At 39.4% G+C, this 25192-nt stretch overlaps 1 protein-coding gene and 1 pseudogene across 1 annotated transcript; both read left to right on the top strand.

Annotated features, from left to right (window-relative positions):
* The first annotated feature begins 14047 nt into the window (after positions 1-14047).
* LOC125358002 (olfactory receptor 11G2-like) lies at positions 14048-15078 on the top strand. Its single transcript, XM_048354839.1, has one exon. The coding sequence runs from the start codon at positions 14143-14145 to the stop codon at positions 15076-15078; it is 936 nt and encodes a 311-aa protein (XP_048210796.1). The 5' UTR covers positions 14048-14142.
* Positions 15079-16897: 1819 nt separating this feature from the next.
* On the top strand, positions 16898-19849 carry LOC125357922 (annotated as a pseudogene).
* Positions 19850-25192: the final 5343 nt, after the last annotated feature.

Here is a 25192-nt window from a genome sequence, read left to right on the forward strand (position 1 = left end):
TGATAAACATGATAAATGAAAAGTTTGAATCTCTTCAGTCAATTATTCTAGAGCGTGAGGAGGCAAAGCAACAATTAATGGAGAATGTTATGGCATCCACAAATAGAAAGATAAATGAACTTCAAGAGTCAAATGAAAAGATAGCTAACCAGCTTAAAGATTTAAGAGACAAGACTCAAAGCCTGGAATGAAGTATACCAAACACTAAATAAAAATAACTACCAACCAAGAATTCTGTACCCAGCCAAACTCTCATTCATAGCCGAAGGTCAAATAAAAGTCTTCCACAGTAAGGAAAAACTGAAACAATATATCTCCACCAAACCAGGTTTACAGAAAGTCTTCAAAGATGTACTATACAGGGATAATAATCAAGATCCCAATACAGACAGAGAAATGACCCCTAAATAGTAAACATCAGATCAAGATATGGGAAGACACAGCTTTAAGCAAGATACTGATAATGAAAGGAACAAACGATCATCTCTCAATCCTAACTCTCAACATTAATGGACTTAATTCTCCAATCAAACGATATAGGCTCATAAGTTGGATCAAAAATCAAGATCCATCTTTCTGCTGCCTCCAAGAGACACATCTATCCAGAAAAAGTAAACATCTTCTAAAAGTGAAAGGCTGGAATCAAATCTACCAAGCAAATGGCCCCCATAAGCAGGCTGGAGTTGCAATCCTAGTATCAGACAAAATTGACTTCAAATTAAAAAAGGAAAGAAGACACAAAGAAGGTTACTACATACTAGTAAAGGGATCTCTCCTATAGGAAGATATAACCATTCTAAATATCTACACACCAAATGCAGGAACACCCAACTTCATCAAACAAACACTACTGACTCTAAAAACACTCATAGACCAAAACACATTGATAGCAGGGGACTTTAACACCCCACTATCACCTCTGGACAGATCAACACGCAAAAACTGAACAAAGAAACCACAGAACTAAAAAATTGCATAGACCAACTAGACTTAACTGACATCTACAGAATATTCCACCCAGCAACAACAGAATACACATTCTTTTCGGCAGCACATGGAACATTCTCCAAAATAGATCACATCTTAGGGCACAAAGAAAATCTGTACAAATTCAGAAGTATCAAAACCTTTCCCTGCATACTCTCAGACCACAATGGAATAAAATTAGAGCTCAACTCAATCAGCCAACACAGAAAATACTATAATTCGTGGAGACTAAACAGTACACTGCTGAACCATCAGCAAATTCAAATGTTTATGGAATTCAACCAAGTTGAGGACACAAAGTACCAGCTCCTTTGGGACACAGCAAAGGCAGCACTCAGAGGAAAATTTATATCTCTGAGTGCATACTTCAACAAACTGGAGAAACAGCAACTCAATAATTTAAAAAAGCACCTTAATTTCCTTGAGATAGAACAACAAGCCAAACCCCACATCAATAGACGGAAGCAAATAATTAAAATCAAATCAGAATTAAATCAATTAGAGACGAAAAAACCATCGAAAGAATCAACAAAACAAAGAGTTGATTCTTTGAAAAAAATCACCAAATAGACAGACCCCTGGCAAACCTGACCAAAAAACAAAGGCAGCACACTCAAATAAACAAGATAAGAGATGAAACAGGTAACATCACCACAGAAATAACCAAAATTCAGAAAATAATAAGGGACTATTTTGCAAACCTTTATGCCAACAAATTCGAGAACTGGGAAGAAATGGATGATTTCCTAGAAAAAATTCATATCCCCAAACTCAAACGTGAAGATTTAAACCTTCTAAACAGACCCATATCCAGTATTGAAATAGAAATGGCAATAAATGATCTCCCATTCAAGAAAAGCCCAGGTCCAGACGGATTCACCGCAGAATTCTACAAGGCCTTCAAGACAGAACTCACACCAATATTTCTCAAACTCTTCAATGAAATTAAAAGAGAACGTTCACTACCAAACTCATTCTATGAAGCCAGTATAACCCTCATCCCAAAACCAGGCAGGGACGCATCACAGAAAGAGGACTACAGACCGATTTCCCTGATGAACATAGACGCAAAAATTTTCAACAAAATTCTGACCAGTCGACTTCAACAGGTTATCAAAAAAGTCATACACCACGATCAAACTGGTTTCATTCCAGGGATGCAAAGTTGGTTTAATATACGCAAGTCAATTCATGTAATCCACCACATCAACCGGAGCAAGATAAATAACCACATGGTTTTATCTCTGGATGAGGAAAAAGCGTTCGATAAAATCCAGCACCCATTTATGCTTAAAGCCCTGGAAAAACTGGGATTCCAGGGAACATTCCTGAATATAATCAAGGCAATTTATGACAAACCTACGGCAAGCATAACTCTAAATGGGGAAAAACTAAAGCCATTCCCTTTAAAATCAGGAACAAGGCAGGGATGTCCACTCTCTCCCCTGCTCTTCAACATAGTGCTAGAATTCCTAGCCAGAGCAATCACACAAGAAGAAAATATAAAGGGGATCCAAATAGGAAAAGATGAAGTTAAACTTTCTCTCTTCGCAGATGACATGATCCTATACCTAAAGAATCCCGTAGACTCTACCCCCAAGCTACTAGAGTTGATCCAAAACTTTGGCAAAGTTGCAGGATATAAAATAAACCTTCAAAAATCAACGGCCTTTCTCTGTGCTAACGACCCAAAGACCGAGGCTGAAATCAGGAAAGCAACTCCTTTTGCAATAGCCCCCAAAAACATAAAATACCTAGGAATAACCTTAACCAAAGAAGTGAAAGACCCCTTTGATGAGAACTTTAAAAGCTTAAAAAACGAAATTAAGTGATAGCTAAGGAAATGGAAAAACCTCCCATGCTCCTGGATTGGGAGGATTAATATAATCAAAATGTCATAATTGCCTAAGGCTATCTACAAATTCAATGCAATACCCATTAATATCCCAACACCATTTTTTAATGAAATAGAGGAAGCAATCCACAAATTCATATGGAACAATAAAAGACCTAAAATAGCAAAAAACAATCCTAAGCAGAAAGAACAGTGCTGGAGGAATTACAATACCCAACTTTAAGCTGTATTATAAAGCTATAGTAATAAAAACAGCTTGGTATTGGCACCAGAACAGGCCTGAAGACCAATGGAACAGAATTGAAGACCCAGAAATGAACCCAGAGAACTACGCCTACTTAATCTTTGATAAAGGAGCTAAAACAATAGTATGGAAGAAAGATAGCCTCTTTAACAAATGGTGCTGGCAAAACTGGCTCAACACATGCAACAAACTAAAACTAGATCCTTATATATCACCTTGCACCAAAATCAATTCCAAATTTATTAAAGACCTCGAAATCAAAACAGACACCCTGAAAACACTAAAGGAAGGAGTAGGAGAAACACTTGGGCTCCTTGGCACAGGACGGAACTTCCTTAACAAGACCCAGACAGGCTACAAATCAAAGAAAGGTTGGACAAATGGGACTGCATCAAACTGCAGAGCTTCTGCACAGCAAAAGACATAGCTCGCAAGATAAACAGAAAACCCACAGACTGGGAGAAGAACTTTACCGGCCATTCAATGGACAAAGGCCTCATATCTAAAATATATGCAGAACTAAAAAAATTACCCTCTTCCAAAACAAAACTGCTAAGAACCAATAGCCCCCTCATCAAGTGGGCTAAAGACTTACAAAGAGACTTCTCTGATGAGGAAATGAGAATGGCCAAGAGATATATGAAAAAATGCTCTACATCACTGGCCATAAAAGAAATGAAAAGCAAAACAACATTGAGATTCCATCTCACCCCAGTAAGAATGTCATATAACAAGAAACTAACAATAACAATTGTTGGAGGGGATGTGGCCAAAAGGGAACCCTACTTCATTGTTGGTGGGAATGTAATCTGGTTCAGCCACTCTGGCAAGCAGTATGGAGATTACTCAAAAGGCTAAATATAGAACTCCCCTATGACCCAGCAGCTCCACTTTGGAGTATCTACCCAAAAGACCACAAACAAAATCACAGTAATGCCACCAGCACAACAATGTTCATCACAGCACAATTTGTCATAGCGAGAATTGGAACCAACCCAGATGCCCCTCAGTAGACGAATGGATCAGGAAAATGTGATACATATACACAATGGAATTTTATGCCTCTATCAGAAAGAATGGCATTGCCCCATTTGTAAGGAAATGGAAGGACTTGGAAAAAATTATACTAAGTGAAATGAGCCAGCCCCAAGGAAACATGGACTCTATGGTCTCCCTTATTGGGAAGAATTAGTACAGGTTTAGGCAACTCATAGCAGAGCATCACAAGGCCCAATAGCTATACCCTTATGAACACCTAAGATGATGCTAAGTGAAATGAACTCCATGGTATGGAGACAATTGTTATATCACAGTTGTAACTACTTTCAATGTCCCATGTGTATCTGTAGCTTCTATTATTGATGATGTTCTTGTATCACCTTCCTGTGGTTGTACCTACACTATCTCTGTAATCTTATCTGAGTATATTGGAAACCATGTATACTGGTATTGGAACTAGGAAATTGAATGGGAATACCAAAATTGAGAGACACAGGGTAAAAAAAGACAAACAACTACAAAAGAAATACTTGCAAAACTGTTTGGTGTAAGTGAACTGAACACTTCAGGGGTTGGAAGGGTAAAGGGAATGGGGGAGGGGGTATGAGGGACAAGGTAACAAACAGTACAAGAAATGTATCCAATGCCTAACGTATGAAACTGTAACTTCTCTGTACATCAGTTTGATAATAATAATTTGAAAAAAAAAAGAATGAGTGTTTGGAATGTAACACACATTCTTTTGGGAAATGAGGGAGGGGGGAGTTGAATATGGTTGAAGTATTTTAATACACATGCAGGAAAATGGAATTGAATTTCTAAAATTTATTTAAAATTATTATTAAAAGGGATAGCAAAAATGAGGAAGAGTAATAGAGCAGGTGGATTTGGATTTTATCATAGCACATTATGTCATGTTTGGAACTATCACAAGGAAAACCCTATTTTAGAATTAATATATGCTAATAAAAACTGTAAAGTAAGCAGAGAAGTTGTTAAGGAAATGGGTCAAGGCCAGGCACACTTAGCTGCAACATGAAGGAAGTGAGGCACTGTCCTGTGCCACTCAGAGCCTGATTTTTGCCATTTGGGTGTTGGTAATGGTCTGAGTAGGAAGAAATGACTTCCAGTTTTAGAAGTTCTCTGGATGATGTCTTTGTAAGACACAAGATTCAGAAAAATCCAGAAAATCGTGTATACCCTTAGTGAAAAAGCAGTAATTATAGTTTAGGACAGAAGAACATGCTGTGCTTGAGTTTGGACTTCAAGCCTTACCTCCAGGCTTCATGCAGTACAATAAATTATTCCTTCTAAAGAAGAGAAAATGGTTTTGGAAAGTATAAATTGAACAGAAAACAAAAACAAATTTGCTCATCTAAACCATTATTAAGCCATAACATCCTGGTCAATGTTGTTATTGGTCCCTCAGAAATAAACCTTGAGGATGCCAGTACAGGTAGCTCACTGGATGGTGAAAGACAGAGAAGGCTGACTGGAACGCAAAAAGTTTAAAAGAGGCCAGAGCTGGGTGACTCCTGCCTGGAATCACAGCCATTTGGGAGACAGAGATAAAAGAGTCATGCTTTTAGACCAGCTCAGACAAAAGTTACCAAGGTACTCTTAAATAATTAAAAAAAAAAAAACTAGCCAAGATGGACAAGTGCCAGTAGTTCACACCTGTAACCCTAGCTACTCAGAAGGCTGAGATCTGAGGAGCCAGGTTTAAAGCCAGGCTAAACAGAAAAGTCTGTGAGACTTTTATCTTAAATTATCCACCAAAGTGGATAAGTGGCTCAAGTGGTAGAGTACCAGCCTTGAGCAAAAGGCTAAAAGACAATGCCAGGCCCTGAGTTCAAGCCCTAATATTGGCACACCCGTGCAGACACAGTGAAACAGTGAAGGGAAGACTTCCAACAACAAAAAAAAAGCCAGCTACCACTATGAACAAGTACAGCTGAATCCCCAGAGCAGCCATGTAAGAGCTATCCCAAGCATCCACAGTTGAGGGCTTCCCAGAATTTGGCCTAAAAAGAATAAAGAAAAGGCAGGCATGCTAGATACCAGTGGCTCATGCCTGTAATCTTGGCTGCTCAGGAAGCTGAAATATGATCATTGTGGTTTGAAGCCAGCCTAGGCAAAGTCCATGAGACCTCTGTCTCTAATTAACAAGAGAGGTGGAGCTATGACTCAAGCATCAGCCATGAGCGAAAAAGTTAAGAGAAAAGCACCTGGGTCCTAAGTTCAAGCCTCAGTACTGGAAAAGCAGGTTTCCCAGGCAGATTAAGTCCCAGGAAGAAGAAGATGTGTTCTCATGTTGGCAATCTCACTGAAATGGAAAGAACATCCGGAGGGTGATGGGCCAGGGAGCAATGACCTCCATTACACTGTACAAGCATCACCCTCCCAGAATTCTGTGAGAAAATACTTGGCTTGAGAGAGGCAATACAAAAGCTGAGGATGTGGAGATGCTTAGAAAGAAAGGAAAGGTAAAGAGGACACTTTCAACAATAGCAAATGTTGGAGGGGATGTGGCCAAAAGGGAACCCTACTTCATTGTTGATGGGAATGTAAACTGGTTCAGCCACTCCCGCAAGCGGTATGGAGATTCCTCAGAAGGCTAAACATAGAGCTTCCCTATGACCCAGCAGCCCAACTTTTGAGCATCTACCCAAAAGACCACAAACAAGAACAAAATAAAGCCACCAGCACAACAATGTTCATTGCAGCACAATTTCTCATAGCTAGAATATGGAACCAACCCAGATGCCCCTCAGTAGATGAATGGATCAGGAAAATGCGGTACATATACACAATGGAATTTTATGCCTCTATCAGAAAGAATGGCATTGCCCCATTCATAAGGAAATGGAAGAACTTGGAAAAAATTATACTAAGTGAAGTGAGCCAGACCCAAAGAAACATGGACTCTATGGTCTCCCTCATAGGGAATAATTAGCACAGGTTTAGGCTAGTCACAGCAGAGGATCCCAAGAGCCCAATAGCTATACCCTTATGAACACATAAGATGATGCTAAGTGAAATGAACTCCATGTTATGGAAACAATTGTTATATCACTGTTGTAACTACTTTCAATGTGCTATGTGTAACAGTAGCTTCTATTATTGATGATCTTCTTGTATCCCCTTCCTGTGGAGTACCTGCACTATCTCTGTATCTTATCTGAGTACATTGGAAACTGTTTATACTGGTATTAGAACTAGGAAACTGAAAGAGAATACCAAAATCCAGAGAAACAGGGTAAAAAAGATAAACAACTACATAAGCAATACTTGCAAAACTGTTTGATATAAATGAACTGAACAACTCATGGGGGGAGGGAAAGGGGAATAGGGGAGGAGGGAATGAGGGAGGAGGTAACAAACAGTACAAGAAAAGTATCCAATGCCTAATGTATGAAACTGTACCCTCTCTGTACATCAGTTTGACAATAAAAATTTTAAAAAATAGGACACTTTCAAGGTCATCTCCATGTCTGCATGAGGAAATGGACCACCTTGGTCCCAGGTACTATCCATAACTGGTGCATTTTTCTCTTCTGCTTTCCAGGGGACAAAATTGTTCATTCAACAAAAATCTGTTGATCTTCCATTGAGTGCTTGAGCAACATGGCATGGCCATGATATATGGACATCTGCAACATGTGAAGGAGAAAGGTAAAGTGGCAACAGAGACAATAAACATGGCAGAAGCCTTGTTTATCAATTTTTGATATTATACTTTGGGTAGAGATGAAAATAAGCACTGCTTAAATAAGAATGTGAAATAGGCAACCTACCAGTGACTCTTGCCCATAATCCTAGCTACGCAAAGGACTGAGATCTGAGAATTGTGGACCAAAGCTGGTCTTAGCAGAAAAGTCTGTGGGACTCTTATCTCCAATTAACCAGCAGAAAGCCAGAAGTGAGGATGTAGCTCAAGTGGTAAAGTACCAGCCTGAGCTGGTCCTGAGCTCATGCAACACTACAGACACATGCACAACTATGCACATGTGCACACACACATACACACACACACACACACACACACACACACACACACACACAAAACCCAGATGAAATGAACTTACAAGTGTTTGAGATAAACTGCTCTTATAGTCAGCGGCACAAGTAAATGAGATGTACTAAAAGACTTTAACCCCTTTGACCAAATCTCAATGCAAAAGAGAGAGCAGCTAAAAACTGTTTTGGACCTAGAAAACGTACCCTGAGAGAGAGCTGTTTAGAACTCAAGGCTTCAGCCCCCAAACAAGAAAATCTGTAAGAAAGCCATGTTGTTTCTAGGGAAAGACTAGTTCCTGCCATAAGTACACCCTCTGTGACTGAGATCTCATCCTAATATCACTTTTTCCTGTCTCTGTCCTCAGAAAACCCAAAATTGACACCACTTGTTACGGGCCCAAGAAAAGTCTTCTGCATTGCAGCCACCATTCCCTGTGTCCTTTTGGTAGACTTTCCCTTGGGTAAAAGGATAGCTGCTTTGAGTAGACCTGGAAATTGATTATGTCTCATGCCATGTCTGAGAGATCGAGAGTTCAAAAAATAATATTTCCTACTCAGCTGAAAAATAAAAACAGAAAGTACCAAGAATCTCCAGAGAAGACAGGCCTCTGAGGAAGGAAGAAGCAGCACATTGCAGCCTCCTGACACTGGCTCCTGGAGGTGGTAAATTGATCCTCATTGAGCAAAGGAACAGGGATCACTCCCTGGAGACTCTGCTTATAACATCTCCATTCTCCAGCAAACACGGAGACATCTCCACTCTCATTTTTTTCCTTCACTCAGAGTGAAGGAACTCCTATATTATTACAGAGGAAAGCACTTCTCTCCCGAGGAGAAACCTGTCAAAAAACTTTGACAGGCCAGACCCTGTGGAAGCAATTTCAGATTGGATTTTCTTCTCTATGAAAAGAGGTGATAGAATGCTTGGCGGGGAAAATAAGCACAAAAGATCTAGAAAAATAATGTTCATCTAAGTAAGGACTACTTTGACTTTGATTCAGCTACATGTTACACAATACAGCCAGTAATCTATATATATATCACGCCCTGGGGCAAAGTACTTTCATGGATGTTATCTTATTCAGAGAACTCATTCCTTTGGTGAAAAGCGTTACTGTGTCCATTTTACAGTTGAAGGGACTGGGAGATGGTTTATATAACTCAGTAGACAAACTTTCTACTATTGAAGCATAGCTTGTCATTTAAATCCAATCCCATTATTTTTCTCCTATGACTTAACTGCCTATGCTTCTCAAAATGGAGAGCCATTTGTATTATGGGACAAGTATGACAGTTTGTTATCCAGACCAAATGATCAGCTTCTGCAATTAGGCTAAAGAAACTTTTTGTGTGGCATTATACCTTCTTAGTCTAATGAAACAAAAATATCAGAGAAATGTGTTTCTTCACATTATATGTTATCCCATAGATTCTGGCTAATTTAAATTGGGTAGTTTCAATTTTCCTAACGTTTAATTAGGGTGAAGTTATTGGGTCTTTTTTGTGAGATGTTAGTTGACCAGATCAGGAGTGATGTATACGTACATAAACAATGTCAAAGCCATCATAATCATGTCCATATTCCCTTCTACAGCCAGATGGGATTCCTTTAGATGACTTTGGAGGAATGTGCTTGCCATTTGGACAGCTTTAGTTCTGCTTGTTAGAGCCCATTGCTGCTCTCTGAATGAGGAGCCAAGTAATAAACGGTGAGTAATAATATACTGGTTTAAAATATCTTCTTGTGGAACTGGTGCTGTGACTTGGGTGTGGAGCACTAGCCTTGAGCAATAAGAACTCAGGGACAGAGCCCAGACCCTGACACACACACAAAAAAAGCAAAATACCTTCTTAGGCTTGGATGTAGCTCAGTGACAAGGTACTTGCCTAGCAAGTGCAACATCCTGGGATTGATTTCCAGTACCAAAAAAGGAAAAGATATTCATGTCTGTGTGTGCATGCGTGTGTATACATATATACAAAAAGAAGTCTTCTTTATTCATCCACTGTCAATCTAACAAGCTGGCATGCATCATTTGGCATTATGTTTAAATAACAAACTATCTCTCTGATGTATCTGTGTGACAAATGTAACTAAAAGTCATTTCTAGATCCATAAAGTTTTTATATCATGTACATTTATGATAACATTGGAAACAAATATCATAACATGAAAAAGGATATTTGGGGTGTTTGTTTCAATAAATATTATATTATATAATCAGAGGTTAAAAGGAATGATAAATCAATTAATTCAATTCATTTTTATTTAAATAAAACTACTTTTATAGAAGTTAAAAGGCTGTGCTTGAGTCACTTCAAGTTTCCAATTTCTACATACAGATTTTTCTTAACTGTCTTTAGCAATAAGAGTAAACCATCTGGCACTGAACATATTTTGTTAGTCAGAAAATCCAATTATCCATTGCTTCCTTCCAGTGGAACTCCTCTCAAATACATACGAAAACTCCAGGAGACTTCATTAGAGCCTTTCTTGTAGATTTTATATCTCTGTCATCTCTATGATGTTTTGTTTTGTTTGTTGGTATTGTGCTCTTCCTGAGGGCTGTGCACAGGGCCTAGGCAATGTCCCTGAACTTTTTTTTTTTTTGCAGGGGCGGGGGGCCGAAGGGGTAGGGGAGATGCTCAAGGCTAGCCCTCTACCACTTGAGGCACAGTTCCACTTCCAGATTTTTGGTGACTAATTGGAGATTAGAATCTAAAGACCTTTCTGCCTAGGCTAGCTAGCTTTGGACCACAATCTCAGATTTCAGCCCCCTGAATAACAAGGATTAAAAGTGTGAACCACCATCATCCAGCTTCCATGGTGTTTTGTTTTGTTTGCCAGTCCTGGGCCTTGAACTCAGGGCCTGAGCACTGTCCCTGGCTTCCTTTTGCTCAAGGCTAGCACTCTGCCACTTGAGCCACAGCGCCACTTCTGGCCGTTTTCTATATATGTGGTGCTGGGGAATTGAACCCAGGGCTTCATGTATACGAGGCAAGCACTCTTGCCACTAGGCCATATCCCCAGCCCCATTCCATGGTGTTTTGAAGTATAATCGAGGTAATTTTTAAATGTCAGCTATCTGTATTCTCTGGAACACTGTAGATAATCATTTTGTCAACAAATATGTAGGAAGTACTACCTTTCTCAAACTGTGCTGAGCACTGGGGTAAACAAGTGACGTTGAAGAACACAAGCAAAGACTCTGCCTGATTCTCAACAGTACTTGATTCTTTCTAGAAGCTAAAAGCTTTTGTTGTCTTATTCTAGTATTATATGTAAGAAAAAGGATGTGTATTTATGTGTATGCATATGTAAGTGTGTGAGAGTGACAGAAAGACAAAATGTGAAAATTGAGATGGTTTGGGGAATTCACTTTTTATGATTTAACTGAAAGTTGACTCTGGTCTGAGGTAGCTCAGCAGAAGGGGCTGGTACCAGCTATGAAACTGCAAAGGTGTCTTCCCTTGCCAACAAAGCTCCATTGGAATTTCTGTTTCCCCATGGTTAAATGAGCGGCCCTTGATCCTTTTTTCTATAAATGTATATGGCAAGCATTAGAAAACTACAGAAAATGAGCCAAATCTAGCTTGCTGCATATTTTTGTATGACCTCCAAGCTAAGTATTACTTTCATATTCCTATTTAAGTTTAAGAATGTATACACAAATGGCCACATATTCGCGTGCATGTGTGTGTACGCACACACACACTTCACTAATGTAAACACTACAAATATAAAGGGCTCACTGGAATTAGCACTAGCCAGCAGAGGTGTATTGGGTACATACCCCATCTATCCTGATCTCATTAAAAGCTGTTTATATTTGGAACACAGAGTCATCAGTTATAGCCTGTAAAGATCCAGTGGCATAACACTTGCTTGGCAAATATGATGTCCTGGGTTCAATACTTAATAGCACACAAAAAGGAGAAAAACAAAAATGGATAGAAGAAAATTTTGTCACTCATGAAAAAAAGTAAGTTTCACCAGGCAGTGGTGGCTCACATCTGTAATCCAAGCTACACAGGAGGCTGAGGTCTCAGGATTACAATTTGAAGCTGGGACAAGAAACTCTGTGCAATTTTTATTTCCAGAAAACTGAAAGCGGAGCTGTGGCTCAAAGTGGTAGAGCACTAGGCTTGAGCCAAACACTCAGGGACAGTACCCAAGCCCTGAGTTCAAGCCCCACAATTAATAAAGAAGAAGAAGAAGATTTGGTGGGGGCAGTCCTGGGCCTTGAACTCAGGGCCTGAGCACTGTCCCTGGCTTCTTTTTGCTCAAGGCTAGCACTCTGCCACTTGAGCCACAGCGCCACTTCTGGCCATTTTTTTCTGTATATGTGGTTCTGGGGAATCGAACCCAGGGCCTCATGTATACAAGGCAAGCACTCTTGCCACTAGGCCATATCCCCAGCCCCAATAAAGAGAAGAATTTTTAAGGAAATGTAAGATGGACACTGGTGGCTCACATCTGTAATCCTAGATACTCAGGAGACTGAGATCTGAGGGTGGCTGTTTAGAGTCAACCCAGAAATCTGTAGGACTCTTATTTCTAACTAACCTGCAAAAAACTGGAAGTGTAGCTGTGGCTCAAAGTGTTAGAGCACTAGCCTTGAGCAGAAGAGCTCAGGGACATTGCCCCAGGCCCTGAGTTCAAGCCCCAAGACTGACAAAAGAAAAAGGAAAAAGAAAGAGAGAGAAAGAAGGAAGGAAAAGAAATGTAAGTTTCACTGGCTTTTAAAAGGTTTGGTTTGAGCACAGCCACATGCATCCACATTAGTATTGTCTATGGCTTTTGTCGCACACAGTGGCAGAGCTGAGCAGCTTTGACAGATTATACAACTGGCATTATTTAAGAAAATATGGGTTGGCCCTTGGTATACACTATTACAGAGAGGGATTCCTATCTATATAGTGAGTGCATGATCCAAATATACACAGTTCTCAACAAGACTAGAACTGGGGGTACACCCACCTTACCCATCATCTAGCCAGTGCTATCTCCATTTAATCCCATTCCATATTTCTAGAGGTCATTTTAGTGGAGAGAAGGGAGGGCTTACATACAATAGGGTATATGTGTATATATGTGTGTGTGTATGTATGTATGTATGTATGTATAAAAGATAGAAAGAGAGAGAATGCTAACTTGGTGCTGTGGCTTGCACTTAGAATTGTAGCAACTCAGGAAGTTGAGATCTGAGGCTCTTGGTTTGAAATTTGCCCAAGCAGGAAAGTCTGTGAGACTCATCTCCAAGCAACCACCAGAAAGCCAGAAGTGAAATTGTAGCTCAAGTGGTAGAATGCTAGCCTTGAGCAAAAAATCTCAGGGACAGAGCCTCAGCCCTGAGTTCAGGTCTCAGGACTGGCACAAAGAGAGACAGAGACAGAGAGAGGCAGGGAGAAAGACATACAGAGAGAGAGAGAAAGAGAGGGAGAGATATTAAAAGGAATCAAATCAAATATCGGAATTTTGAGATTTATTGTAAGTGCCTCAGGAGCTAATTAAAATCTGCATGTAGGTGGAATAATCTCACTTCCTTTTTTAGAATTACTATAGCTTTGATGTCTAACAAATTGCAAAGGAGAAAGATACCCTGCCACATAGATTTCACTTCTTTGAATGGACAAAATAATGGTAGTTAGGGGAAATACACATACACACACACACACACACATTCCATTGTATATGAAGAAATAGGCTCCTGGAATATATTGAATGTGTAAAAATGCACATATATAGACCACAAATGGATCTCTGATGTTTAGCACTTTAAAGTTGTTTGAAGGTTCATTAGAATATAACTTAATAGAATATATGTGAGAGCTTATCAATTCTGACAAGCAGTTTTCTTGAGGCCACAGTGAAAATGTGAATAGGAGCCAATAATCCATTCACAATTATCTATTTCTTAAGTGGCTATTGAGAGTTGTGTTTTCTTTCTCAAGATGATTTTAGTATAAATCTGAGTCCTCTTTGTCTTTATCTAATCATCCAGTAACTGCTGGCATTTTTATAGCTTACAGACACATGACAGCCATCAACACCCTCAGCAACTTCAGCACCATTTCTGGCTTCATCCTCCTGGGCTTCCCTGGTCCCAGGCAGGGCCAGATCCTCCTCTTCGTGCTCTTCTCTGTCATCTACATCCTCACACTCATGGGCAATGGTTCCATCATCTGTGCTGTGCACTGGGATCAGAGACTCCATACCCCCATGTACATCCTGCTGGCCAACTTCTCCTTCCTGGAGATCTGGTATGTTACCTCCACAGTCCCCAACATGTTGGCCAATTTCCTCTCTGACACCAAGGTCATCTCCTTCTCTGGATGCTTTCTCCAGTTTTATTTCTTCTTTTCTTTGGGATCTACAGAATGTTTTTTTCTAGCAGTAATGGCTTTTGATCGGTATCTGGCCATCTGCAGGCCTCTACACTATCCTACCATTATGACTAGACGTTTTTGCAACAACCTTGTGGTCAGCTGCTGGGTACTTGGTTTCCTCTGGTTCCTGGTTCCTATCACTATCATCTCCCAGATGACCTTCTGTGGATCTGGGATCATTGACCACTTCCTATGTGACCCAGGTCCTCTGCTAGCTCTGACATGCAAAAAAGCTCCCATGATAGAGCTTGTCTTCTCTGCCTTAAGTCCTCTGCCTCTTATTATCCCCTTTCTCTTAATTATGGGGTCCTATGCTCTGGTCCTAACAGCGGTATTGCAGGTCCCTTCACCATCTGGGAAAAGAAAGGCTTTCTCCACCTGTGGATCTCACCTGGCTGTGGTCTCATTGTTCTATGGCTCAGTAATGATCATGTATGGGAGCCCAACAGCTGAGCATGAAGCTGAAATGCAAAAGATTGTGACTCTGATTTATTCCACTTTGACTCCACTCCTTAACCCTGTAATATATAGTCTTAGGAACAAAGATATGAAAAAAGCCCTGCAGAAATTTCTGGGAACTTAAAAACTTATTCATAAAAAACACCCTTGTTGAAAATGAACTATACAACTTGTGGGTGGAGATGGGAGAGGCAAACTTGGAGAGACTGAGGGAAGGGGTGATACTATCCAAAAAGGAAGGTACTAACAATAACCCCTCCATACATCACCTTCATAATAACAATAAAAAGAAAAAGACTCTTGGGCAAGTGAACACAGTTAACTCGTTCTCACTTTGGCAAACTTTGGCAAGCAAAATTTACATATAAATTAACTTAGATTGTTTTAACTACTTCTATTCAAATAATCATTTATCTTCATCTTAACCAGGCCCAAATATAAACATGTTTATGTTATTTCTTCTTGTGGTTCTTAGGCATTTGTCTTGTATCTTAACATGCTTCTTTTAATTGAATTTATTCTTTAATTAATTTTAAAATATAATTCATTTTATAAACAATGAATATAGTAATTCCACAGAAATCAGTTTTCTTCTAAAGGGTAGACAAAACATAGGCAAAAATAGAAGCTACGGTTACACATAGCACATTGAAAGTAGTTACAACAGTGATATAACAATCGTTTCCATAATATGGAGTTCATTTCACTTAGCATCATCTTTTGTGTTCATAAGGGTATAGCTATTGGGCTCTTGTGATCCTCTGCTGTGACTTGCCTAAACCTGTGCTAATTATTCCCTATGAGGAAGATCATAGAGTCCATGTTTCTTTGGTTCTGGCTCACTTCACTTAGTATAATTTTTTCCAAGTCCTTCCATTTCCTTACTAATGGGGCAATGTCATTCTTTCTGATAGAGGCATATGTATCCCCTTCCTGTGGTATACCTGCACTATCTCTGTATCTTATCTGAGTACATTGGAAACCATGTATACTGGTATTAGAACTAGGAAACTTAAAGGGAATACCAAAATGGGAGACACAGGGTAAAAAAGACAAACAACTACAAAAGCAATACTTGCAAAGCTGTTTTGTGTAAATGAACTGAACAACTCATGGGAGGGAAAGGGAAGGGGGAGGGAATGAGGGAGGAGGTAACAAACAGTACAAGAAATGTATCCAATGCCTAACGTATGAAACTGTAACCTCTCTGTACATCAGTTTGACAATAAAACATTTTTTTAAAAATGAACCTAAAAAAAAAAATAGGCAAATTTCTTTGGTCCCATTTAAGGATTATTTTATGTGGTTTTAAGATAATCTGGGCTGGGCTGGGGATATGGCCTAGTGGAAAGAGTGCCTGCCTCATATACATGAGGCTCTGGGTTCCATTCCCCAGCACCACATATACAGAAAATGGATGGCCAGGAGTGGCGCTGTGGCTCAAGTGGCAGAGTGCTAGCCTTGAGCAAAAAGAAGCCAGGGACAGTGCTCAGGCCCAGAGTCCAAGCCCCAGGACTGGCAAAAAAAAAAAAAAAAAAAGATAATCTGGGCTAGTTTGGCTGTTACTCTTGGGGTAGCTCTTGTCTCTAGGAAAATGAACTCTTTGAAACCTCAGCTGTAATTCTGCACTCTAACCCCTGACCTCAGCCTGCTCTGACATCTGTTTCTAAACCTCCAAGACTCCTAAAATTTCTTCTTAGCTCTTTAGACTCTCAGCTGCAGCTTTTGCTATTTCTTGCAGTCTCATTCTGTTAAACGTTCAGTTTAGAAATCCAAAAATGAAACAGGGCTTTGGCGGTTCACATCCACAATACCAACTGCTCAGGTGGCTGAAAGCTGAAGATCAAGATTCAAAGCCCACCTAAGCAGGAAAGCCCATGAGAATCATTTTCCCCATGAGAATCTTATCTGCAATTAATCACCAAAAAGTCAGAAACGGAGCTATGACGCAAGTGGTAGCACTCCAGTCTTGAGCAAAAAGGCAAGGGACAGTGCCCAGACCCCCTAGTACCAGAACCGAAAAAGGAGGAGGAGGAGGGGTCTGGAGAGGAAAGAAAGGAAGGAAGGAAGAAAGAAGAAAGAAAGAAAGAAAGAAAGAAAGAAAGAAAGAAAGAAAGAAAGAAAAGAAAGAAAGAAGGAAGGAAGGAAGGAAGGAAGGAAGGAAGGAAGGAAGGAAGGAAGGAAGGAAGGAAGGAAGGAAGGAAGGAAGGAAGGAGAAAAAGAAAAATGCTTTAGAGGGAGATTGCATCATACATCGAGGCTCACTTCTCTGTGGACCTCTTCCTTCTAGGTTTTGTTTCTCAAACACCAGCTTCTCTGAAAGCTATAAATTTAAATTTTTCCAGCTCTTCTCAGCTCAGAAAAGCTATTGCTTTCTGCACAGACTGTATTCCTTCCTCTGTCCTCTCTCCTTCTTTGCCACATGACTCCACTTCTTTTTGCTCTCCCTTCTCAATGTATGTCCAATATCCTCAGTGAAAAAACATGATGAATGAGGAACTCCTGTCCTCATTCTTCCCTTCACCTTGAAGCCTTGCACATCAACAACTTTGCAGTGTCTTCAAATGGCTTTTATGCATTTTGTCCAAATTTTACACTTACTTTGATGGAAATTTATTTTTATTTAATGCATAATCTTAAAGCATAACTATAGGGGCTGGGGATATGGCCTAGTGGCAAGAGTGCTTGCCTCGTATTCACGAAACCCTGGGTTCTATTCCCCAGCACCACATATATAGAAAATGGCCAGAAGTGGCACTATGGCTCAAGTGGCAGAGTGCTAGCCTTGAGAAAAAAAAAAAAAAAGCATACCTATAACTGAAAGGCTTTCACCTAAATTCTAAACATTCTCACTACTTTTCTCACTCTAAAATGATGACCTCTTGTAATATATATACAAAAACTCACAAAGCATGCCAGGTACAAGTGGCTCACAATGAGTCATGCTAACTACTCAGGAACTTGAGATCTGAGGATCGACATTTGAAGCAAACCTGAAGAAAAAGTTCATGAGATTCTTATCTCCAAATAAACAACAAAAAGCCAGAGTGGAGCTGTGGCTCAAGAGGTAGAGCACATCCTTCTCTAGAAAAGCCAAACCAGAATGCAAGGAACTGAGTTCAAGCCCCAGGACTATCACAGAAACACATACACATAAACACACATACACATACTCACAAGTCATGCCCTTAACCAATCATGCTCTTAACCAAGAAACTCAATTTCACAGGCATTTATTCAATTGATATGCTCACATTTGGGAGAGATAATGAAAAGGCATTGTTATAATAACAAAATATTAGAAAATGGGGCTGGGAATATGGCCTAGTGGCAAGAGTGCTTGCCTCGTATACATGAGGCCCTGGGTTTGATTCCTCAGCACCACATATACAGAAAATGGCCAGAAGTGGCGCTGTGGCTCAAGTGGCAGAGTTCTAGCCTTGAGCAAAAAAAGAAGCCAAGGACAGTGCTCAGGCCCTGAGTTCACGGCCTAGGACTGGCCGAAAAACATCAGTTACTGTTAGTAGAAAATTAAATAAGATACAGTCAATTGTACAATAGGATAGCTTTAATTTTATAATATATGAAGAAACTCCATTTATAATTACATATAATATTCAAGATATATTAAGTGGAAACATTACAGTAAGCATCAGTGTACTGAAGCCCAATTTGTGTGTAGAGTGTGTGTGTGTGTGTGTGTGTGTGTGTGTGTGCGCACTGAGGTTTAAACTCAGGGCCTGAGCACTGTCCCTTAGCTTTACCACTCAGGGATGGTGCTCTGCAATTTGAGTCATACCTCTACTTCAGATGTTTTGCTGGATAACAGGACATAAGAGTCTCTCAGATTTGTCTGCCTACGCAGGCTTTCAGACCATAATCCTCAGATCTCAGCCTACTGAGTAGCTAGAATTACAGGAATGAGCCAGCAGTGCCCACCTAAAGTTTACTTTCATGTATATATGTGATGTCTAAGGAGAAGAAGATCCAAGAAAGTGATAACAAATGGTTTCTTTGGGAAGATAGAATTTTTCAATATTTGTTTTGATTGTTGTTGATACAATCCACCCTTTCCCACTAAATTAGGCTGGGAGGAGCAGAACAAAGACTCCAAGTGTGGACACAGTCACTTCCTGTTTTCGGCCCAGCTGTTGCTACCTAAACCACAGGGGCAGCGAAGATGGCATCTACCAGCTGGGCACAGGAGCTGCAAGCTTTGATGAGTTTGGCATTTCCAAGTACCATAATCAGAGAACAATGAGTAGTTCTGATCGAGCAATGATGAATGCATTCAAGGAAATCACTACTATGGCAGACAGAATCAACCTCCCTCGAAATATAGTTGATCGAACAAATAATTTATTCAAGCAAGTGTATGAGCAGAAGAGCCTGAAGGGAAGGGTTAATGATGCCATAGCTTCTGCTTGTCTGTATATTGCCTGCAGACAAGAAGGGGTTCCTAGGACGTTTAAAGAAATATGTGCTGTATCACGAATTTCTAAGAAAGAAATTGGCTGGTGTTTTAAACTTATTTTGAAAGCATTAGAAACCAGCGTGGAGTTAAGTACCTACACCTAGAAGAAATTGGAGGTATTGCTGGTGTTGCTGATGTTACAATTAGACAGTCCTACAGATTAATCTATCCTCGAGCCCCAGATCTCTTTCCTTCAGTCTTCAAATATGACATGCCAGTGGACAAACTACCACAGCTGTAAACTGAGGTAGCTGAGTTTAAAGGTCAAACTTCTGTACTTGAACTTTGTCTATTGTACATATTCTATACACAGTACTGAGGTTGAGCCTTTAATGAATGAGGACAGAGACATGGTACGCATTCCAGAGCTAAATATTATTGCTTGGCATTCTGTATGTATATACTAGTGAAATATATTTAATGATTTTTTTTTGTTTTTGTTTTTGTTTTTTGGCCAGTCCTGGGGCTTGGACTCTGGGCCTGAACACTGTCCCTGGCTTCTTTTTGCTCAAGACCAGCCCTCTGCCACTTGAGCCACAACGCCACTTCTGGCCATTTTCTGTATATGTGGTGCTGGGGAATCGAACCCAGGGCCTCATGTATATGAAGCAGGCACTCTTGCCACTAGGCCATATCCCCAGCCCTAATGATTTTAATTTCTTACTGAATTGGCTTTCTTTTGTAGTGATCTTGGAAACTGTATTTTGGAAGGTGTTTGAAATTATAAAATAAATTCTCAAATAAAACTTTTCAAAACTAAAAAAATGCTTTTTAAACACTACTGGTAAATACTTTGAATGAAATATTAAAAGCTTGTACATAGCTATGCATGAGCATGATTAGGCTAAACAAAGATTAATACAGGAATTCATGGAATCCACAAACAGAAAGCAGAATGAATTCTAAGAGAAGGAAAGGGAGTCTATTGAAAGTATAGTCACTCAGCTAAATGATATGAGAGAAAACACTGAAAAACAAATCAAGGAAGAAATCCACACAAGATCTAAAACAAAGCTTCAATAAAGAAATTGAAGCCATCAAAAATGAGAAGGCAGGGCTGGGGATATAGCCTAGTGGCAAGAGTGCCTGCCTCGGATACACGAGGCCCTAGGTTCGATTCCCCAGCACCACATATACAGAAAACGGCCAGAAGCGGCGCTATGGCTCAAGTGGCAGAGTGCTAGCCTTGAGCGGGAAGAAGCCAGGGACAGTGCTCAGGCCCTGAGTCCAAGGCCCAGGACTGGCCAAAAAAAAAAAAAAAAAAATGAGAAGGCAGAAAATGAAAAACAAAGTAGAATGTTTGACAGCAACTTAGATGATGCAGAAGGTATAATCTCTGCAAAGATAGTCTAGATTTTATAAAGAACAGAGAAATATTAAAAACAAATCCAAGTGGCAAGATATGTCCTTGCAAGAGTTCAAGACTGTCAGGAGACTTAATGTAAGGCTAACAAGTATTGATAGAGGAGAAGACAAGAAAGCTAAAGAGACTGTACATATGTTTAACAGAATTCTAGCAGAGAATTTCCCAAACAACCAAAAGGATAGACCCATTCAGATACAAGAAGCCTTTAGAAGCCCAAACAATAAAAAAACCTCCCATTCAAGAAAATCCCAGGACAGGATGGATTAACAGCTGAATTCTTTAAGGACTTCAAGGGAGAACACATGCTAGTATTCCTCAAACTCTTCAATGCTTTCAAAGGAGAACTCATGCTAATATTCCTCAAACTCTTCAATGAAATTAAAAGCAAAAGATCACTATCAAACTCCTTCTATTAAGCCAGCATAACCATCATCTTAAAACCAGATAAGGATTTGTCAAAGAAAGAGAACTGTAGACGCATTTCTTTGTGAGCATTGATGCAAAACTTCTCAATAAAATTCTGGCCAACCAACTTCAACAACTAATCAAAAAAAAAAAAAATCCTATACTATGATCAATCACGATTTACTCCAGGGACAAAAAGCTGGTTCAATAAGCCCAAGTCAATTAATGTAATTCAACACAGCAACAGAAACAAGGACAAGAACCAAACCAAATGATCATCTCAATAGAGGCCAAAAAAAACTGTCTGACAAGCGCCAACACTCATTTATTTTAAAAATCTCTAGAGAAATTAGGAATCTATGGAATATTCCTCAATATAATAAAGGCTGTATACAACAAGCCTACAGCAATCATTATACTTAGTGGTGAAAAGTTTAAAACATTTCTTCTGAAATCAGGAACAAGAAAAGGATGTCCACTCACTCCACTCCTTTTCAATATAGTATTAAAATTCCTAGCCAGAGCAATAAGACAAGAGACAAACATAAAGGGGATCCAAATAGGGAAAGCAGGAGTAAAACTCTCTCTCTTTGTAGATGACATGACCCTGTATTTAAAGAACCACATAGACTCCTTTCCCAAGTTACTTGAGCTGATCTTCAACTTTGGCAAAGTAGCAAGATAAAATTATCCCACAAAAATCAATAATTTTTCTGTATGCCAACAATGAGAATAGCAAGGCTGAAATCAGGAAACCAATTCCTTTTGTACTAACCTCAAAAAAAAAAAAAAAACACCTAGGAATTAACCAAAGATGTGAAGGAGGACCTCTATGAGGAAATCTAAAAGCTTGAAAAAGGAAATTAAAGCAGACTTAAGGAAGTGAAAAAACTTTCCATACTCCTGGATTGGGAGGATTAACATCATGGAAATGGCAATACTACCAAAAGCTATCTGTAAATGCAATAATAATATTCATCAAAAACCCAACAGCATACTTCAATGATACAGAAGAAGCAATCTAAAAATTCATACGGAATAACAGAAGACCCCAGATGTAAAAAAACTATCCTTAGCAGGAAGAACAGTGCTGAAAGAATATAAACACCAAACTTCAAGCCCTATTATAAAGCCATAGTTACAAAAAAAAAAAACCAGCTTGGCACTGACACATTAACAGGCCTAAAGACCAATGGAGTAGAGCTGAAGATCTAGAAATGAATGATAAAGTAGCCAAAAACACAGGGTGGAAGAAAGAGTCTCTTCAACAAAATGGTGCTGTCAGAATAGGCTAAACACATGGAAAGTCAAGTGAGATACTTATATATCACCCTGCACCTGAGTCAATTCCAAATGGATCAAAGACCTCAATCTAAGACGAGATACCCTGTAACTGTTACAAGAAGGGATAGGGGAAACACTAGGACTCCCTGGAATTGGTTGAAACTTCCTAAGTAAAGGTCCAGAAACACAACAAGTCAAAGACTGGATAAATGGGATTGCATTGAACTGCAGGGTTTCTACATGGCAAAGGGCATAGCTAGCAAGATAAATAGAAAGCCCACAGACTGGGAGATCTTTACTAGCCATACATCAGGCAAATGCCTCATGGCTAAAATATACTTAGAGCTCAAAAAATTAAACCCCCTAAAACAAATCCTCAAAGAAATAACAACCCAATTAATAAGTGCACTGATTACTTAAAGAAAGACATATCTGAAGAGGAAAAGAGAATGGCCAATAGACTCATGAAGAGATGTTCCACATCTCTCACCATAAAAGAAATGCAAATCAAAACCACACTGAGATTCCACCTTCCTCTAGTTAGAATGGCAATTATCAAGAAAACTAATAAAAACAGGTGCTGGCCAGGATGTGACCAAAGGGAATTCTACTACACTGCTGGCGGGAATGTAAGCCTGTTCTACCACTCTGCAAAGCAGTATGGAGATTCCTCAAATGACTACTCATAGAGCTAGCTTCTCTATGAGTCAGCAATCCCACTCCTGGCGATTTACCTAAATGATCACAAAGAAGGCCACACCAAAGCTACCAGCACAACCATGTTCATTGCAATATTGTTTATCATAGCTAAGATGTGGAATCAACCCACTAGAAGAATGCATCAGGAAAATGTAGTATATATACACAATAGAATTCTATGCTCCCATCAGAAAGAATGACATTACCCTATTCATAAGGAAATGGAAAGACCTGGAAAAAATATATTAAACAAAGTAAGTCAGATTCAAAAAAACCATAGGCTGCATAGTCTGTAATAACTAGAATATGTCTAGTATATTCTTAGCAGAGGATCACAATACCTATGTACATAGGACCATAAAAATGGTGATTACCACAATGAATTCCATGAAATGGAAACAAGAGGTTTTTCTAGTGTATTGTTTGAGGTTGTTTCTTTTTTCTTTCTTTTGTCCCTCCTTGCTTTGAGTTGTACCCTTTTGTCATTTTTTTTATTTCTGTACCCTTTGTCTTGTATATAACTTTATCTGATTTGGGGAAAGAAAGGGGAATCACAGAAATAATGGGACAAATAGTAAGCCAATGCAACATTGATATTCATTAGACACTATGTTGGAGATGAACTTTACAACTTGGGGAGAGGTGGATTCACAGGGTGGAACTCCAGAAAATGAGGGAGTGGGTAACACTTTTCAAAAAAAATGTACTGGCTGGGAATGTGGCTTAGTAGTAGAGTGCTTGCCTAGCATGCATGAAGCCCTGGGTTTTATTCCTCAGTACCACATAAACAGAAAAGGGCACAAGTGGTGCTGTGGCTCAAGTTGTAGAGTGTTAGCCTTGAGCTATCACTTGACAGTGCCAGGCCCTGAGTTCAAGCCCTAGGTTGGTCCTGTAGGAGTAACACAACTACCAAATTGATTAAATTTGGTAAATAGCTTTTTTCATTCTTAACATTATATTTTATATTACTAGCAACTTTCAGCAAATAGCAAAAATTTCACAGAAAGAAGAAAATTTACTCTGTAAGTGGTTTTTAATATTTCTGTTATAATGGATTTCAGAGAGATATTGATCAATATCCATCCTAAATTCTTTCACGCTTAAAGTGTTTTAATGAAAGAATGTGACTAGCTATGTATTGTTTTTATTAGAGATGGAAGAAGAGGATATATAATTCAAATGTAAGAGGTGACTTGACTTTACTATGAAATAATGTATAACATTGGAATTAAATTGTGGAATTTCCTTAAAAACAAGCAATCTTAAACAAGGATTTAAAAAAAGCCAAAAGAAATCACAGAATGGCTTAGTCTTCCTTCCTTCCTTCCCTTCTTTTTTTTCTGCCAGTCCTGGGGCTTGAACTCAGGGACTGGGCACTGTCTCTGAGCTTCTTTTGCTCAGGGTTAGCATTCTACTACTTGAACCACAGTGCCACTTCCAGCTTTTTCTGTTTATGCGGTACTAAGGAATCAAACACAGGGTTTCATGCATGCTAGGCAAACACTCTACCACTAATCCACATTTCCAGCCCTAGTTTTTCTGAAGTTAGAATCTAATTCCTTTTCCTTTTAGGGTCTCTTGTTTCATATTAGATTCTGTTCCTTGGCTTGAGTAAAATGGCAATTTTGTATTACCATATATTCTATGTGGTTATAGTTTACCATAATAAACAACATTTTAAAACCACCAGTAACAATTGATAGAGGAAAATGAAGCAATAAAACTGCTTGAATAATCCAAAAGTAAATAAAAAAAGAAGGAATAGGGGTGGATACCAGTGGCTCACACTTGTAATCCTAGCTACTTAGGAGGCTGAGATCTGAGGATTGCAATTCGAAGCCATCCCAGGCAGAAAAGTCCCTGTGAAACTCTTATCTCAAATTAACCACCCTAAAACCAAAAGTGGCGCTATAGCTCAAAGTGGTAGAGTGCAAGCCTTGAGCAAAAGAACTCAAGGGAAGCATCCAGGCCCTGAGTTCAAACCCTACAACCAATCAAAAGAAGAAGAAG

The sequence above is a fragment of the Perognathus longimembris genome, chromosome 10 (assembly GCF_023159225.1).
Source record: "Perognathus longimembris pacificus isolate PPM17 chromosome 10, ASM2315922v1, whole genome shotgun sequence".
In the NCBI taxonomy this organism is placed as follows: domain Eukaryota; kingdom Metazoa; phylum Chordata; class Mammalia; order Rodentia; family Heteromyidae; genus Perognathus; species Perognathus longimembris.